General features: G+C 29.0%; 3 protein-coding genes across 5 annotated transcripts in view; 2 read left to right on the forward strand and 1 right to left on the reverse strand.

Moving 5' to 3' along the window:
- Positions 1-13,400, forward strand: part of fru (sex determination protein fruitless) — a 194,346-nt gene extending 180,946 nt beyond the window's left edge. For all 3 annotated transcript variants that reach the window (XM_070634607.1, XM_070634606.1, XM_070634604.1), the window contains one exon: positions 1,721-13,400. In XM_070634607.1, the coding sequence (XP_070490708.1) occupies positions 1,721-2,400 (680 nt within the window). In that variant the 3' untranslated portion in view covers positions 2,401-13,400. The remainder of the gene's footprint in view (positions 1-1,720) is intronic.
- Positions 13,401-13,681: 281 nt separating this feature from the next.
- On the forward strand, positions 13,682-15,000 carry LOC139086038 (uncharacterized). Its single transcript, XM_070634314.1, has 2 exons — positions 13,682-13,839; positions 13,909-15,000. The coding sequence occupies exons 1-2, from the start codon at positions 13,741-13,743 to the stop codon at positions 14,953-14,955; spliced, it is 1,146 nt and encodes a 381-aa protein (XP_070490415.1). The 5' UTR covers positions 13,682-13,740; the 3' UTR covers positions 14,956-15,000.
- eIF3c (eukaryotic translation initiation factor 3 subunit c) lies at positions 14,996-18,686 on the reverse strand. Its single transcript, XM_070634313.1, has 5 exons — positions 18,614-18,686; positions 18,308-18,432; positions 16,306-18,248; positions 15,543-15,991; positions 14,996-15,388 (listed from the first exon to the last, which is right to left on the reverse strand). Exons 2-5 carry the CDS (start codon positions 18,407-18,409, stop codon positions 15,150-15,152), a joined length of 2,733 nt encoding a protein of 910 aa, XP_070490414.1. The 5' UTR covers positions 18,410-18,432; positions 18,614-18,686; the 3' UTR covers positions 14,996-15,149.
- Between the last annotated feature and the right edge of the window lie 32 nt (positions 18,687-18,718).

Raw genomic sequence — 18,718 nt, forward strand, 5'->3', positions numbered from 1 at the left:
TCAGTAAGTTTAGTTCGATTAAGGATGGTTTGGTATTTGAAGAATGCCACTGTATGACATCTTATATCGAGTAACTGATCATTGTATAGTTAAGGAGCTTAAAGAGGCTTTTAAGGTCAAACTATTCTACCCCTAGAAAATAAAGCTTAGCAAATCAAATTTAATGGTTTAATACAATCAATTTAGATCAATCCTCGTTTTGAAACTGCTTTGACTTATTTGCAAGTGCCATTTGATAGATTTTAAATCTTTAAATTGATATTATCTTAAAATGATCAATTGTTAACGTAAAAGGATCAATTGTAGCTGATCGATTTAACTATCTTAAATATTGTGAATAGGGTGGCAAACGATAGAAAACGACAGGGTCAGCTTTAGGCGACATCTGATGCATGTCATGGATCACAACTGATCTGTATGGCTAATGAAGATCAAAATGAAATATATTAAAATCTTCAATATTTTTTTCGATGAATTGAATGCTTAAATTCCAAATTATTGGCCTTAGAACTATAATCAAAGGCTCATTTGTTCTAATGCGTTCAAATCGAGGATTTTCTCAATTTTAGATGAGAATTACTAATTTTATGTACCGATCATTTATTGTTAAAATTGTAAAATCGTATTATCTAGTCTTATGGAGCATTAGTTGACCAAGCTTTTTGAATAAAAGCTGTTCTACAGGCAATTTTTCTTTTATTTGCTCAATTTCAAATTAGTACAGTCTATATAAGCGTCACAATGGAGGAGTAGGATTCTTAATGGATTCTAAATTCTATTTGATTTTCAAATTTAGCCTAGTGCCATCCAAACTAATCAAATTTCTTTGAATTTCTATTCAACTTCGAGTAACAACTCTTAAGAAAAGTGATTCACCAAGCCAACAAACAAAATTTAAAACTAACTATTTATCAAGCATCGCATAAGTATAGTAGAAAAATATAGAAACTAATTTAAATTCTTAATCAGTCAATATTTTAAATATGCATCCTTATGAAAAACCTTAGTTAAGCTTATTGATTCTAAACAAACTAAAATAATATAAAGTAGCAAAATTTTTACATATCAAAAATAACTAAATGAGAAATTGATATAGTTGATAACATATAGTAAAATATATATAAAAATTATTATAAACTTATTTGAATTTTGAGTATGTTTCTTTGATTTTATTTGATTTATTTTAAAATTTATTATCTAATTTATTTTACAAAATTTTAATTATATATCCACACATGTTGTGGATATAAAAGCATCAATTTAAGTAACAAGAAACAGAAAAAAAAAGTTTTTGAGTCTCAAATTTAAAATAAAAAAACACGTTAAAAAAATCAATGATTTTAAATGATTTTTGGAAATTTCAAAAATAATGAATTAATTAAATTTAATTAATGAGAAAGAGAGAGAGAGAAAGAGATAGTTCGTGTCTGTTTGATTATTATTTAATTAAATTACTACTTCATTTTGAGTATATATCTATATATATATAAATCTATATAGTTTAAAATATAATAATAATATATTATATATTTAAATATCAATTCCGTCCAAAAAAAAAGTATCAAAATCAAATCAAATATTTTATCTCATAATTTTTAATCCCCCAAGAACCAAAAAAAAATCAAAAAAATGAGTTTGAATTAAGCTATAAAAAAAAACAGACAAAAAAAAAGACCAAAAATTGATTGGTTTAAAAATTATTATTTATTGGTGCTTACAGGGGCCGAGGGTGTCTTCATAGATTCACATCATAAGTCACCGCCGAGTAATGGTAATTTAGAAGTTTTTAATTTTTCATCAAGTTATCCAATGCATAATAATTCATTGAGAGCTAAAATACGATACAGTCGTCCACCAGTTGATAATTATGCTCCAATATCAATAATGCAATCGTCAATGCAACATCAAGTACCAAATCAAATACATGATGAGAATACAGTTAAATGGGCATCGTCAATGTCTTCAATAGATTTAGGTCAAAGTCCTGAATATCCAGATCGATCACGTTTACCAAAAACATCATTAAATCAACCAATGTCATATCACAATATGTTTATACCATCACAAGAACCAGGAACATTATGGAAATGTCGATTATGTGGTAAAGAAGTAACAAATCGATGGCATCACTTTCATTCACATACAGCACAACGATCATTATGTCCATATTGCCCAGCGACTTATTCTCGAATCGATACATTACGTATGCATTTAAAGCAAAAGCATAGACGCGAAATGGGTAAAGCATCTCAATCTCCATTCTCACAATTACCAGATAGTGGAATTGGTTTACCATTAGCCAATATATCAACATCTGGTGATTTTTGTTCTGGTCAAAATAAGGCAAATAAAATTAAACGAAGACGGGAGACAAATGAAAGTCAAGAACTTTCACCATAGCATTACGAGTACAAACATATTAAAGATTATAGAAATGGACATCAAGAGTTTTGAGATTCGGCATTTTTATGTAGAAAATATGATTTAATGTCGTTGTATTAGATTTGTGAAATGGGGAAACTTTTTTTTTGATGGGAATGAAGTGTGGATTAATGAGATTTGTATAAGGGGGATTTGAGGGGTTTTAAGTGAATTTTTCTAGATTTACTTCATATTTTTTGAGTTTAAAACCTTCAGGTTTTGAGAATTGCTTACATAATTAATGGTTTTATGTTCCCTAAAGTGTCGAGTTGCAAGTTTTTGACTTAAACTTGTCACCCACAGATTGCATAAGTCTTTGTTTCAGTTGATGACTTAATGTGTTTAGCAGACAATGAATAAACTTACATAAAACTCTGATAGTATCATATATTCATGTGAATACGTTTATTATCCGTTAGGATGTCAACATACTAACCTAGACATTCATGCAAAGTCAGTAAATCCATCCTTATAATACCAAAATCGTCCATATGTATTACTTTTACTTAACAGACAAAATTCTTGCTCATTAATGCTTGGAATAGCACAAGTCAATTAATAGATCAAAAATCTGACACCATGCTTGCGTGACTTTGGATTGAAACCAAATTCGGTACCAAATCAAAGCCCAGCGAGCCTCGGACCAGACTTTTGACTAATCAACCAACTAGTACTATTTTGATATGATCATAAAATTGAGTATACTCATGAATACAATCATTTTAGTGAGCATGTTCTCTGTCAGTTATGGTTGGTATAGTTTACAATCTTAATTTGATATTTATGGACGATTTTGGGTTAAATTGGATCTTGCTGGATATTTTTAGAGTGTATCAAATAATCAAAATTGATTTGTTAGACATATTAATGCACATTAAGCCTAGCTTTGAACTCAGTCATTGTAGAATGACTTCAGTAATTGCAAAATGAGTTTAGTTATTTCAAAATAACTTCATTTACTGCCAAATGACTCCAGTCAATTTAAAATGACTGCATTGATTACTATATTGGTTCAGTCATGTTTATAGTCACCTTAATTATAGTGGAATGAAGATCAATGGGACCATCAAATAATTCTTGATACTAGAAAAATCATATTAAATTCATCATTTCTAAGATTTGACAAATATTGAACAAGAACCCCCTAAAAACCACCTTAAATAAATCTCAACAATCCACATCTCACCACCAAAAAATAGTCATCCAAATTCACCTGCCGATTAAACCAAAAAACACACACTAAAGAATAAAAATGCCAGAGGTATAAGAATTGAAATCTAGTTTCCATAAAATGCGTGTGGACATGAATGTAATAAGATTTAAAAAAAGAGCTTTTTATAATATAAAGAGCAAAGCAGCATTGTGATTGGACAAAGAAATAAATTCTATAAATGATAAGACTAGCTTCAAAAAATAAAGTGAGAAGTTAGTCAATAGATGATGCTCCAAGTGATGGATGTATTGTCAATTTCACATGCATTTTACCCCAAAAAAAAGTACGAAAAAAAAAGAAAAAAAAGAGAAGGAAAAATTTCAATAAAAAAAAATAAAAAAAAAAATTTAAATAAATTTAAAAAATTGCTACAGCTAGATGGACAAACCGAATTTAAATTTTAATGATGAAAATGATGATAATTTTTTTTCCCTTCTATTAAAATGAAAATATGAAAAATTTATAGCTAAGAAAAAAGTAACACACACAACATGAGAAAAATATGTAAATAAGATAAAAACTTTTTTGAACTTTTTAAACAATTTTTCTTATTCTCTTTAAACAAAAATCAAATTTTTCTTCTTATAAAAAAAAATCAAAAAAAAAATTAAATACTTTTTTTCTTATTCAAATGAAAAAATAAATTGAAAATATATGTGGAGATTGAGGGGATTTTTTGGGGATTGTTTTGTGGTTATTGGAAAGAATTTAGTGGGAATTGATGAACTTTATTTGAAAAAAACTTGAGAATTTAGTAGATTAGCAGAGTCTGGTCATCAAACTTTAACAATTTTTAATCTAAAATATTCACAATTTTTAAAAGATTTCAATTTTTTGATCGAATTCAAGTTAAATTTCACTCAAAAGTGAAATTGAGCTCAAAGTCAACTCAAATTTAGGAGCTTAAATTTAAAATTTGAATTCAAATGAATTTTTCCACTCAAAATCTGAGTTGACTTAGAGCTCGATCTTTCTCTAGAAAAGTCATTTATTAGACTAATGAAGATCAAATTAATTCAAATTTTTAATTAATAAACTCCAAGTTTAAAATGGAATTTAAATGAATTTCAATTATTTAATCGAGTTTTTCATTCTAAATTTCATCCAATTTTAAGTTCTAAAAATTTACGAATTCTTGATTTTAACTAATTTTCGAGACCAAGATTGAGACTTCAAAAGAATTCTTTGAAATTTCAGTTACAAGACTTCTCAGTCTCAATTTTGACCCTTATTAAACTCGACTAAATTATTTTCCACCAACTACATTTCAATCTCCACAAAAACCCCTCAACATCTTCCACATCCAAAACCGAAAAAATACATAAAAAATAATCATAATCGAATAAAATCAAAATAAGAATTATCAATAACTAAGCCAAAATTCCAATGTCTAAAAATTGGTCTTAAATTTATATGAATTTTCAAAAAAATTATTGATAAGATGAAGGAATTTCATTTATTTCTTTTTCTTATTTGCATAAATGATAATAAACTTAAAGGAGTTTAAAATAATATTATTCGGTAATGGGATCTGCAAAGACAAACAAAAGAGATTTTCCTTGAGATTGTTCATTTCTTATGCTCACTCACTTTTCTTAAGAAGATTCTTCAAAATTTATGAAAAATTTATTATGTCGATATGTTTGCAGGATGGATTATGATGATGAAAATTGAGAATTAATAGATTATGATAGTCTTTTGTAGTCTGATACTGTTTGAGATGAGTTATTGGAGTAGCTTAAGATGGAAAGTTTGAGATTTAAGGATGAACATCCGATTAGTATCATGCTAGAGTATAACATGCAGTTTTAAGAACTTGATATGATTTTGAATTTATAAAATTCAATTTGCAAGCTTTTATGGATCAATAGAGTAAAATTTTAGAGTTTCGAATACTTGCTACGCGGACCTAGCGATCCAAAGTTAGAGTCTTAATAAAATATTTTGTTCAATTTCAAATCAATTGATCCTGAAAATGAAGTTCATAGTCTCAATCATAAAATTCAGAGAAGTCTTAACTCAAAATTTGTTGATAAAATTGTAACAAATCAATCTCTGGATCCAATATAGCTGGATTCTCTTGATTTAAGAGTTTGCCTAAGTCGGAATCGAATTCATTTGCAATTTCCAATTTTAAAAAGTATTCCTGAAAAGCACAAATCGGTTAAATCGAACAATAATTTAGCATTGCACTGGCATAATTCTGAAATGAGGTTAGATTGAGTTTGAATTCAGCACCATACAAGAGTCACGCCAGTTCAGTTTCCGGATTTTGGATCGATTAACCGATTTGTGGTCTTCAGAATGTTCATCCTAAATAATCCATAACTCAAACAAATTCGACAGCATAAATCTCAAAAAATCAACAATAGAACCTTAAAAAGAATTGAATAAAGAGTACAAAACAGTGAGTAATAAGGAACATAGAACCTTCCAAGGACTTCCAGATCCCTAAAAAAAGAAAAATACAAATTACAAGAAATCTTCAAAGAATAAATTTTCATTTTATTTTTACAAAATTACTGCAAATCTCACAACAAAAAAATTGTAAAAAATTTTATTTTTGGATATTTTTAAAAAAGGATTTTTTTTTCAAATCAAAATTCTAAATTTTTTATGTTTATAAAAATTAATAAAATAATCGAAAATTTTGATACTAATGATGTACAGAATGAATTTTTAAAAAATTGGAAAGATATACCAAAATTTGTATGTGATAAATTAATACATTAATAGTAACGAATCGTGATTGAATTTCTTAAAAAAGAAGTAAAACAGAAATTTCTAAAAGAAAAAATTATTGTGAGATTTGCGAACATTTTTTTATTAAATTTAAAAACATTTATGATACCAATATTATTGGGATAGTGATTCTCTTTTATGTCCTTTAATTTTTATTTCTATACTTGATCCACCTAAAATATGATAATTATCCACCTAAGATGTTACTGAAGTGATTCATAATTTTGGGGGGTAGTTTATGACAGTAAAATGGTTCGAGTAGAACTAGTTTTGAGTTTATTGGAATAAAAAAGAAGAAATAATTTCTTGACTATTTACTTCCTTAGTTTAGAGTTGGAGTAAAATGGAATCTTGGGTACTGATTCATATGTAAGGTAATATGTCAATCTGAGAGCAAGGCAAATGTAGTCGAGTTGTTAGGTAGCAGATCGAATATCTGTTAATCTCTTTTAGGAGAATGTGATTTAGATTCCTACCAGAAGTTGAACTTTCCATGTCGATACGACAATGATTTACTCATTAGTCACGACAATACAATTGGGTTTGGAGCAAACATAATTATTTCGAGTCATGGACATTTTAAGTAAGTTCTATCCTTCGAAGTCTTCTGAAAATTTAAGAAATGCAGGAATATATTTCAAAATGTGGTTAAATATACCTACATATCTGGTCCTATAAAGACATCCTTACTCAAAAAAGCAGACTTGAATCAATTTGGTATCCTTGATCATTCCTTTTTCAGTCGAGATCAGCCGTCATGGTGTCGTCTTGACTCTTTTGTGTTTTGGCATTAATACGACAACGTATAGATGTCTTTACAACTATCCTTCAATTTAAATTGTTTTAAGATTAATTGTTGTACCTTTTGTAGCAGACGAGTCTATTTGGCATTCTTATGGATGCTACAAGAAATTTGGAGTTCATCTGGAAATCCGATGGACTCTGGATGGACTTGACCTACTACTTTGTCATTAGAATGATCACATAATATAACAAGCTTACCCTATCTCAATCATAAATAAAACAACACTCAAAATTATGAATAAATTCAGGAAGAATATAAAAGAGAAGCATCTAGTTTCCCTTTAAGAAATAATGAAAAAGAAGAAGAAAAAAACACTTTAACAACAAAAATAATCAAAGTTTATTTTTTAATAATTGCTAAAAAACAAGAAAATATTAAAAAAAGCTATCGTCCAAAACTATCTCATTTTTATTAAAAAAATAAAAAAATAAAGAGAAAAATTTAAAGATGAAAAAGAATCGAAACAATATAAAACAAAAAAAGAAACTAAGTAGGCACAATCAGCCAGTCAATAAAGTCTGAAGTAATAGCACGCATAACACATTCCAAAATCATGTTACTTCGTTTTGCTCAGTCAAGAATCATTTTTGCAATTACAAGATATTTTGTTGGATTTACAAAATAAAAAACTTTTTTAAGCCCACACAACCAAAAAGTAAACCTTTTTTAATATAGATTCCTGAATTATTTTTGAAAAAGAAATTAAGGACCATTGCTGATTATTTTGCAATTTTTAAGTTTAAATCAAAATTGCTCTAATCTTTTAAAAGAAGATACAGAATACCATAAAAGCACATCAAACATAAAGTTTAAATATAGATTATTATCATTAATATATAAATATGTATTATAATTACTATACAACATACGGATATTAATTTTTACAATTATTTCAACTTCATTAAGATACCATAGATAAAAAATAGATATTTTTTGGATTTTAGAGTGGACTGGATTTTGTCATAAGATGGATTATAATATAATTATATTATAATTTATGTAACATTAGCTTATCAACGATTAATGAACTTATCTTGGGGTTCTAAACTGTGAATTGATGTTTATTACAAGTAGATTAAATCTGATGTTTTGGGTGCAGGAACTTAGCCAGAAGCTCCAATGATTACATACAAATTAATGCTAATATTGGGAATTCTAGTAACAATGTGTGAATCAAGAATGAATTTGGTTTTAAGTCACAACTATTCCGGTTTATGTACCATTCTGACCCCATTTGCTCTAATAAAGCGATCATAATCACAATTATCAATTGTAAAACTAAGTCAATGTGGTTAAAGTAGGCAAATCAGATACCAACATGCATATATTTTTCAAAAGAGATACATTCTGTGTCAATACTATGCCAAACAATCATAATAGGCTTCTTGATTGCAAGCAGGATCTTCAATCCAGGGATTAAAATGTAGTGAAACCCTGTATTGATCTCAGAATCACATACAATTCAATCTAAGAATTGAAAATTCTAATTGCAATCCATGTTTTGAAACTACTCAAAATGATGCAGAACAGGGCAAAAATTCGGCCTTATACTGAAGTGACTGTAGTATTAGACAGAATTCCATGAAATTTTGTCTCATTCCAATCCATGATTTCCATTAGACATCTCCTAAAGGTGGCTCTTTCGCTGCCTTCCGTCAGGTAATTATCGATATGTAAGTCTAGAATAGATCTTCTAAAATGAAAAACGGAATTTGGCACAGAGACCAAAGATCAATCCAGGATATGGATCTGCGATTAATCCCAAACTTCCCCTTTCCGGTTAAAAAGCGAACATAATATATGAATGAACCCTATTTGGATGCTTTCAATGGACATGAAGATGGCATGAAGCTCATAGGACCTCTTTTAACTCATTGAAAACAACGTAAGTAGAACATTCAACAAGCAGTTTTAGCCCCAAGAGATTCAGACCTCATAACTAACTAGAGTAAATTTTAAGGATCTCTAAGATATGTGTTTATCTGAGTTTAAGAACTAAAATCAAATGCAAATAATACCTCATTTTTTATTAAAATAATTATAGTTTTAAGTTAAATATTTTTGCAACTTTATTAATTTTTTCAGTTCTGAAAAAACTTCAATATTAAGAACTTAACATAATTTTAGTCAAAAAACAAATATTTCATTGCTCAATATAAATTCAAAAAAATCCTCTCCACTTTCAAATCCATAAAATAAGCAACAGAAATGAGATACCTAAGACATCACAATAGACACAAAGATTGTGAGAACTACATACAGCATTTAAGCGATGAAAAGTTTAGCGACTTAACAATTCTTTTTCGAAATACCTCTTGATATATTAATTAATAGATTAATATTTTTAATGTTTATATACGCAAGCATATTTAAGTAGTCATTATTTTTATTAACAAGGCAGACCTCCGTTTTGCATTTATATTTGTTTAATTATTAATTTCGAGCAATTTTTCTTTTTTTCAAAATGGTTCAGGGATTTCTTGACATAAACTGAAAAATAAAATAGCGGATAGTAATTACATGCAAGCCAACAATACAGCATCTAAGATTATATTCAAGGTAGCTTTTTCAAGAATATTTACTTATATTTCAATTTCTTCACAATTCAGTTGATTATAATTTCATGATTGAATTTTAACGGACTTTTTGGGATTTGAAATGAGTTGGTTTGAGATGTAGAAAGTGATGCGAAAATATTTGCATCTTTAATTTGTGTAAAATTGTCAAATTTGAATTTTTGCATCTTTAATGTGCAAATAACGGACAAATTTAAATTCGAATTTGCAACAAACGTTTGATTTTGAATTTTTTGCGTCTCTTTTGCATCGGAAAAGGATCAATTTTAAAAACTTTACGTCCAAAAATTAAAAAATTTAAAATTTTGCATACTTTTTGCATCTTTTTCCACAAACGAACGCTTAAAATTTGAAATTTTGCGTCTTTTTTGCATCTTAAAAATACAAATACAATCAAAAATCAATTTTTTGCACCAATTTCACATCAAATGATTTCAAAACTCAAACTTTTGCATCAATTTCTGCGTCATTTTTGCCTCAAAACAATTTCAAACCTCCAAAATTCCGTTAAAAATTCATCCAATTATTTGCAAATAATTTTTTAAATACGGGAATTAAAACAAATTAAAAAAAATCTATTTAATACGTGAAATTTATAATATACTAGTCATATTTAAAACACTGCATTGTAAAACTAAATAAAATGCTCATCAAACGCTGCTATGTTTGTGAAGAAATGATGATATAAACAATTATATATATATATAAACAATTAAATTAAACAATTATAGTTCTTGTAAATTTAAAAAAACGGAAATAATTGATGCAAAGAAATAATTTTTATAAATTTAAACACAAAAAATATATAACTGAAATATGGGATTCAAATTCGTGCAAGTATAAAAGTGATTTTGGATGGGGAATTTGGTGGATATGGCGTAGCTTTTTGGTTTGATTAAAGTGAGTTTAATATAAACAAAGTAAAAAAATTCTCAAAATTAAAAATAAAATTCTAAAAAGCTCTAAAAAGCTTTCAAAAAAAAGCTTCTAAAAAGCTTTCAAAAAGCTCTAAAAGCTTTTTTAAAATCTTCAATTGTAAACAATTTTAAATTAAATTGAGCAAATTAATAAACTTAACTCCAAATTAAACCAAAAGCTCCGCCAAACCACCAAGAAAGCTCACCAAAAAAACTTTCAAAATTTCAACAGAAAATAAACCCAAAATAAGAAAATTTAAAAATTCTTATCTAGCTGTGAAGCTCCATACAGATTAAAATAATCAAAAAGTGAAAAATTAAATATTAAAAAAATAAAAAAACGGAAGTAACAAAAAAAGCGGTAATGAGTTATTGAAGCTTTCAGAAAAAGCTGTTGTTGCCTTAATGTTCCAGATCTCAAAATTTATTGTTTTAAATAATGTCTATATTATATGATAAATTGTTTTTAGTTACTTGTTTCGGCCAAATATAAAAAAAACGATGAATAATCAAAATTTATTGGTGCTTACTGTTACAACAGCGCTTTCATTGAGAGCTTTATCCTTTTTGATGTGTAAAAGCTTTCGATTTGAGAGCTTTTTAAACACTTTTTTTTGATGTGTATAAAAATAATTTTTTGTATGAAAAATTAAACAAAAAAATTGACTGGTTTTATAATTTTAATGTTGTGTAGTGGGAAGATTTTGGGGATTGAATTTTGAACTTCCGTGTGGAAAATTTGGTAAAAATCAGAAATATTTTCAAAGCTTTTTTAATTTTTTGAAAAGTTTTTTAGAATTTTGAAAAGCTTTTTAAAGTTAATTAAAATTTTGAGAGCTTTTTAAATTTTTCTAAATTTTAAAAGGTTTAAAATTTTCTAAGATTCATCAATTTCAAAAACTTTTTTAAATTTTTTTTTAAATTCTAAATTTTGAAGCTTTTTGGAAACTTTCCATATTTGAAAAAAAATTCAAAATTTTGAATACAAAGAGCTTTTTTGAAATTTTGACAAACTTTAAGAGCTTTTTGAAAAACTTTAAAAACTATTTCGAAAAATTTGATAGCTTTTTTGGAAAGTTTTATTAAAAATCAATTTTCAAAATCTTAATTTTTATCAAAATTTTAACTAAGAATTTCAAAAACTTCCACACCAAAAGCTCCCCATCACTCCCAACAAATTTTGCCGAAATTAAAAAGACATTTAGGTCCAAAAAAATATAAAAATCTAAAATTAATAAAAAAAAAAAATGAAAAAAAAAACTATTTTTATATAAAATTAATTACCGAAATGAATTGTGTCCATATGAAGTAATGAAAAAAAGGGGGTTAATAGTTATACATTAGCCTTTTTTTTAAATTTAAGTAATCTAAAAACATTTTATTGTGGCATTTTATAAATCGTAGATTTTTATAGTAGGAAATAAATTTAATTAAAAGATTTTTTTTTTCGATAATAAAAATCAAAAAAAAAAAAAAAATTATGGAAACGATCACTTCCGTGGATCAGCGTGGAAGTTGATGAAAAAAAATTTAAAAAAAAATACTCAAAGATAAAAAATTTTATAAACTTTTTTATCGTTTATTGGAGGGGTGATTTGGGGGTCATGGGATAATTTTTTGGCGGGAAAAATTAGAATTCCCACCAAAAATCACATCATACCCCTCAGTACCCCTCGAAAAAAAAATTTTCATTCGCTTATACTGAAAAAAAAAAAACTAAATGCTACAAGAATTATTAAGCACATTGTAAAATTGAAGGATGATCCCTTTTTTAACCATGTAAGTTGATAATCTTAACCAAAATATTTTTCAAAGCAGATAGTTGGGAAAATATATATGAACATATTTTTACAACGATTTGCTGTCTTAACAGAGCTTATTATCTGAAACAATATCAAAAAAACTCAAAATTTAAAAAAAATGAAAAACAAAAAAAATGTAAAATAATAAAAAAAAATTATTGTGGTTTCAATTTCAAACATTAAAAAATGAGAAAAATTCTTTTTTCATAACAAAAAAACATTGTGTAAAATTCCTCGTTTTACTTCTGGGGTCTGTTCATAAATGACGTACATTGACAATTTTTAACCACTTCCTAGATTTTGAAATATTGTTCAAAATTATTGAATCACCTGTCAACACCTGGAAATTCATTACCTAACCTCAAAAAATCTAACGTCATTTGTGAACGACCCATTTGATCCCTTTTCTTGTTTTTCTACAATGAGAGAAACTTTTTTGGATGTCTCAGCATTTATGCAGGTAAAGAAAGCATTAGTGGGTACCCAGGTCTGTTTTTGGATCCATTTTCCACCTAACCTGTAATCCAGAAGTCGAATAGTCCGGTATATTGTCGGATTACCTCCAAATTGAAGTTATTCCAGTGTTCGACTGGATTTTACCTAGTTTTAGTTACATTTTGAGTATAATATGGTGTAAATCTACTTCTATAACCTCTATGACCATCCCTTATAATTAGTTTTAACATAATTAATGTAAATAAATCCAAAAGTGTAATGATATTGTTCCATGTACATAAAGATCCAGTTAGTTTTTGTGAAAATATATAGGAACGGAGACGATTGATGAAGACTTGATGAGAGACAAACCAACTGATCAGCATTTTGTGGCTGGAATAAAGGCCATAAATGACACAGCAGCAACAATTTTGATGTAAAAATTTGTTCAATAAAATTACAAATTTATTTTAAAAATATCGAAAATAATCCTTGTGTTGAGTTACTTTTTGCTGTTTTAAGATTTCAGGATTGTATTCGTATACATTTATTTCAGATTCGTGATTATTCCATGTCCAAACATTCAGGTAATCAACTATGAGTGTTTTGATTTGATATTTTCAGTAAGAAGATAGAATAACGGTCATTTCATATTCAAAATCAGTTTGAAATTATTGAAGCGTGGCTTTATCAACAATCATTTTCATGCAACTGTTGTTCCCCTACTTTTAAATTTCAACCGATTGTTATGCTATTCGATTTGTTGTTCCCCTGTGTCTATTTTTATTTAAAAATCCCGAATAAAAAAATTTAGAAAATACAAGAAATTATGGCTTGTATAGCCTGTGAGGAAGTTCCAAAACGTATAAACAACATCTACAGAGATGATGAATTAAAGGAAAAGTTTGAAAACATTACAGGAATTACAGTAAGCATAAAAATTCATAAAATATTCTTTTGTTTACAAATTATTTACGCAAAAAAATTCAATTTTCAGATTTTTCAAAACTTATTCCTCTGTGATCCATGTTCCTTCATATTAAATCAATCATATACATTCAAAGAGAAATGCATAGAAGTTTATGAACGTGATTTAATTAAATATGAGCCATGTCAAGATACAGTAATGAAAACAGAAATTTATGATGAACATCCAGAAGAAGAGGAAGAATATTTAAATTTATCACATAACGACAGTCAAGTGATACAGGAAGAACATTTAGAAGAAGAGGAAAATGAGGAAACAATTATTATTGATCCATTGCTTGATGCTACAGAGATTAATTCAAAGCCAAGAATTCGGCTAAGATACACATTGAAAGAGAAACTTAAAGCCATAGACCTAGCTGAGCGTACAAGTAACAGACAAGCCGCAAAAGTATTGACCATCGATGAATCATGCATAAGAAAGTGGAGGCAACAAAAGGAACAAATAAGGAATAATGGAAATCAAGAAGCATGTAAAATAAGCAGAAAAGCCTCCAATGTACAGCAAGAATCTCAGGAGATGGAATGTGAGACAGAAATAGAATGTGAGATACAGACTGAAGTTGTCAACGAGACTGTAGATGAACCAAAGCCATTAAAAGAAGTTAGAACTCGAAAATCATACTCTAGTGGTGAAAAACTAGAAGTTGTAGCTTTTGCGGAAGTAACCGGCAATCGACAGGCTGCAAAAATATTCAAAATCGATGAATCGTGTATAAGAAAGTGGCGGAATCAAAAGGATCTGCTAATAGAAATTAATCAGGAACGAGGAACAAGACGAAAACCAAATTTAAGATTCCCAGAAGTAGAAACTCGACTAAAAGCTCATGTCAACCAGAAATTAAATGAAGGCATTGTATTAAAGCCTAGTGAAATTAAAGCTGAATCAATAAGAATAGCCGAGGAACTGAATATTACAAATTTTAAAGGAACATCATCGTACATCTTCAAATTTATGGAACGATATCACTTTCCAAGTAGCAGAAGTAAAGGAACAAAATCCATCAAGAAAATAATTCATGATGAATCTGCGGATATAACTGTCGATATGCTTTAGATATTAAGGAATGAATAAAAAAAATTTACCTTAGCAAAAATTTTATTTCTACCAAAGTTCTTCTTGATGGTTTTATTAATTATAGTATAATTATCGAAATCAAACATTATGGGGGGTGATTACAAAATTGATAAATCTGTAACTGCTTTTACTCAGATGTAAAATAACACAATTAATTCAATATTTTTTTTCGTCTATTCCAATTTGTCTTCGTTTTGTTGTTGTTGTTGTTGTTGCTGCTGTTGGAAGGAAACATTCTTACGATTACGATTTCCTTGGCGTTTATTTGAATTCCAATTTTGTTGATTCTGTTGTCTGTTATATCCACCTTGTTGATTTGTTTGATTTCTGTTGTATTGATTGCGTTGGAAGAAGTTCGGCTGTTTAGCTTCGAATATTCTCTCATTTGCGTCTACGAGATTTGTTATTTTATCTAAAGGAACGAGAAGAATTAAATATTAGCATTGGAATTGACAAAGTTATCAACGGTCATTTTATATTCAAAATTTAACAGTTTTCAAAATTTTAAAAAAATGTATGCAAATTTTTGAAAACCGTTAAAACTCAAATTTTAATCAATAACTTACCAGCAAGTTGCATAGATAATGCTTGGAGACGAGATGGCTCAGAACGATGCATAACAACAGTCTCAGTTGGATCATCAAGAGATGCCATCAACTCTTCATTAATAATCATTTTACTAATGATTGAATAAACCTTAAGTTTGGGCAACTCAAACATTTCAGCTAAATATGCAACACTAATTGCTCCATACACATTCGAGTATGTGAACAAATATGTGCGAAGTGATTCCTCTTTAATAAATTTAACCAGCATGTCACGTACACGATCCGATTCGTAGAATAAATCCCAAACTTTTGTATTCATCTTTTTGTTCACAATAAAGTCAGCACAAGCTTTCCAGTCACCGTGTCTCATTGCCTTTGATGCAGCAACGACATGTTCACGCATTGATTCTGGTGGTCCGACTAATGATTGACGTTCTGATGATCGCAATTGCTGATAGAATGTTTTACTAAAATTTTATAAATAATAAAAAATGTTAAATTGCAATCGAAGGATATACTAAACACTAATAAAAGATATCCCCTCGGCAAAATAAAGATAATCTTGTCCTAAGCCTTTGAAATGACAACTGTAGCTCTTGTTGACACTTCCTATAATCAGGACTTGAATTTAACGGATTTGAAACTTTAAAAATGTAACGGTTTTTTAAGATTTGAAAATTTGAACTTCGAAATTCAAAAATTGAACTTCAACGGTTTTGGGTACTTATTTGCCAAAGGTGATTATCCACATAAATGCACGTTTAAATAATTGCCAACTCACCTAATCATACGACGTCTAGCATCAAATTCATGAGCAGCCATGTATGGAATTTCAAGAAGCATAGCCGATACCAAATAAACACATTCCAATAATTCTAAATTAATATGCATATGGAACGGAATTTGACGTTGTTTCTCAATCTTTTCTTGTTCTAAGCTCCTTTCGTGTTGCCTTTGTGGAATCAATCCTTGAGCAAGCAATTCTTTCGGCTTGGCAGTCATCATTAATTCAATCAAACACTGATGAGCATCCTTAATGTTTCCTTGACGGAATGCACACAATCCCAAATTAGCCATCGTACGATTGAATAAAATTTGAGTTGATGGATCAGAATGTTGAATAGATTCTTGCAAGTGACTCATAAGGACTAAATCGCGAGCCTGGAACCAGTTATCATGAAGTGCATGATGGAAAATGTGCGAAAGGATAGCGCGTGTCCTCAAACGATCAGTATTATCATTCGAGTAAATGAAGTGACACAACTTCTCCATTTCATCAACAGATGTCTTGCTGTCAAATTGTCCCTTCTTCTTTCTCAAAACATTTGGATCAAATTTATAGTAAAGATGATCAATTTTACGGAGATAGACACGGCAAATCTCAATTGGTGATCCTTGAATTTCAACATATTTCAAGACTTGATCGATAAGTTTTGTTACTGTGACTTCATCCTTTAAACGTTCAACATATTCATTGCTATGTGGATCGCATTCCTTAAGCAATTTAATGAATTCATCATCAAGACGTTCAACTGCTGTCAATACACATCCTCTAAGACGATAAGGCTTTGTCTCGTATTCTTCTGTCTCTTCTGTGACATTTTCAGACAGACATACATCACTTGCATTGCCTAACAACATCTTCATCATGTCAGTCATTACTTCCAATAATTTAGTCCAGTATTCAAGCTTCATTGGTTCGGAAATCTTCAAATTATAATCAAAAATAGCAGAAACCATGCTGAATCGAATTTTGGCAGCAATTGCTGGTCCGAGATTGTGTTGTTCAGCAACAGCTTTTAATTCTTGAAGGAATTCAATTTGCATCTTACGATCGGTCTTCTTCTTACCGCGTGCAGCCATAACTTCGCTAAGTTTATTCAAGACAACGCTAAGATCAATTTCAGCATCCTTTGCAAACATCTTAGGCTTCTCGCTAGCTCCATATTTAGGAACAGTTTCCCAAGCACCTTGTCCATCATCTTCTTGATCATCAACTTTATCTGCCTTAACTTTTGGTTGAGATTTGATCTTGACTTTCTTATCTTTCAACTTAACATCATCCTTATCGACTTTATCCTTCAAGAAACGAGTTCTCATATCGACTGCATCATCGTCATCAGAACTTGATGAATCATCATCATCACTATCACCCCAATCAATTGAATCATCGGAATCATCATCCTCAACCTTTGCTGGTTTTGTCTTGGCGACTTTTACAACAGGATCTTTCTTGAACATTGCAGCCTTATCGACTGGTTTTTCATCTTCTGACTCGTCTGAGGATTCTGGCTCAGCAGCTTTCTCCTCAACTTCATCTTCATCTTCACCACCAACGTCTGGATTTTCTCTAAACTTCTTGATATCACTATCAAAGTCTTTAACATATTTACGGAATTTTTGACGGAGTGTACTGAGTGACTTTCCATTATTCTTTGACATGTTCTTGCGGCCATCCTTATCCTCCCATGTCACATTGATGAATTCTTCAAGTTCGGACAATGAGCGAATAACAAACTTTGGAATAACACCATTTTCCTCTTTCTGGATAACTGGCTGCGCTTTCGAATAAGCCTTCGTCAGTTCCTCAAAACTTGTTAAGATACTTCCAATATCTTTAATTTTCTTAAAGTTCCGGATGTTTTTAATAATGTTGCTAAGTTCCTCAAATCGCTTCTCCTTTGCTGATCTAACAACACGCTTTACATCTTCTTCATCGCTATACTGTAATTAATAATAAATATTAGTAATTTTTCCGATGAAAATGAATGAAAAATACTTACAACAATCTGTGGCTGAATTGGCTGTGGTGCTTTAATTGGTAATTCATCTCCACTTGATGACTCTGACTCAGAGTCTGATCCTCCAGCAAAAAATCGAGACATTTTTTAGTTCCTTATCAAAAAATCTGTAGAATTTAGAAAAATATTTTAATTTAGGTTAGACGAGAAAAATGCCAAAGTGTCTATGAAAATTTTTGCATGCACTATTTTTTCGAATTATTACAGCACTTTTATATTAACTGTAGAATTGTTTCACTAGATATGATGCTTATGAAACTTTTAAACGTAAATAATAACTTATAGTACCTGTTTTAATTAATTTATTTTAATTTCTAATTTTGAGTGTGAATATTTATACCTTCACGCTCAGCCGTAGCACAGACTTAGAAATTTTTCAAGGCTGAACGTTAA

This window comes from Chironomus tepperi, unplaced genomic scaffold (assembly GCF_022539635.2).
Source record: "Chironomus tepperi strain 1889 unplaced genomic scaffold, CSIRO-AGI_Ctep_v1 contig_85, whole genome shotgun sequence".
Classification (NCBI taxonomy): domain Eukaryota; kingdom Metazoa; phylum Arthropoda; class Insecta; order Diptera; family Chironomidae; genus Chironomus; species Chironomus tepperi.

What these genes read in the sequence shown, in the direction of transcription:
- eIF3c (XM_070634313.1), bottom strand. Translation starts at nt 18,409, where the DNA reads ATGTCTCGATTTTTTGCTGGAGGATCAGACTCTGAGTCAGAGTCATCA. An exon ending in CAATTCAGCCACAGATTGTT is followed by an intron (nt 18,249 to 18,307) that starts GTAAGTATTTTT and finishes TATTAATTACAG; the next exon opens with TATAGCGATGAAGAAGATGT. An exon ending in GCTAGACGTCGTATGATTAG is followed by an intron (nt 15,992 to 16,305) that starts GTGAGTTGGCAA and finishes ATAAAATTTTAG; the next exon opens with TAAAACATTCTATCAGCAAT.
- LOC139086038 (XM_070634314.1), top strand. Translation starts at nt 13,741, where the DNA reads ATGGCTTGTATAGCCTGTGAGGAAGTTCCAAAACGTATAAACAACATC. An exon ending in AAAACATTACAGGAATTACA is followed by an intron (nt 13,840 to 13,908) that starts GTAAGCATAAAA and finishes TTCAATTTTCAG; the next exon opens with ATTTTTCAAAACTTATTCCT.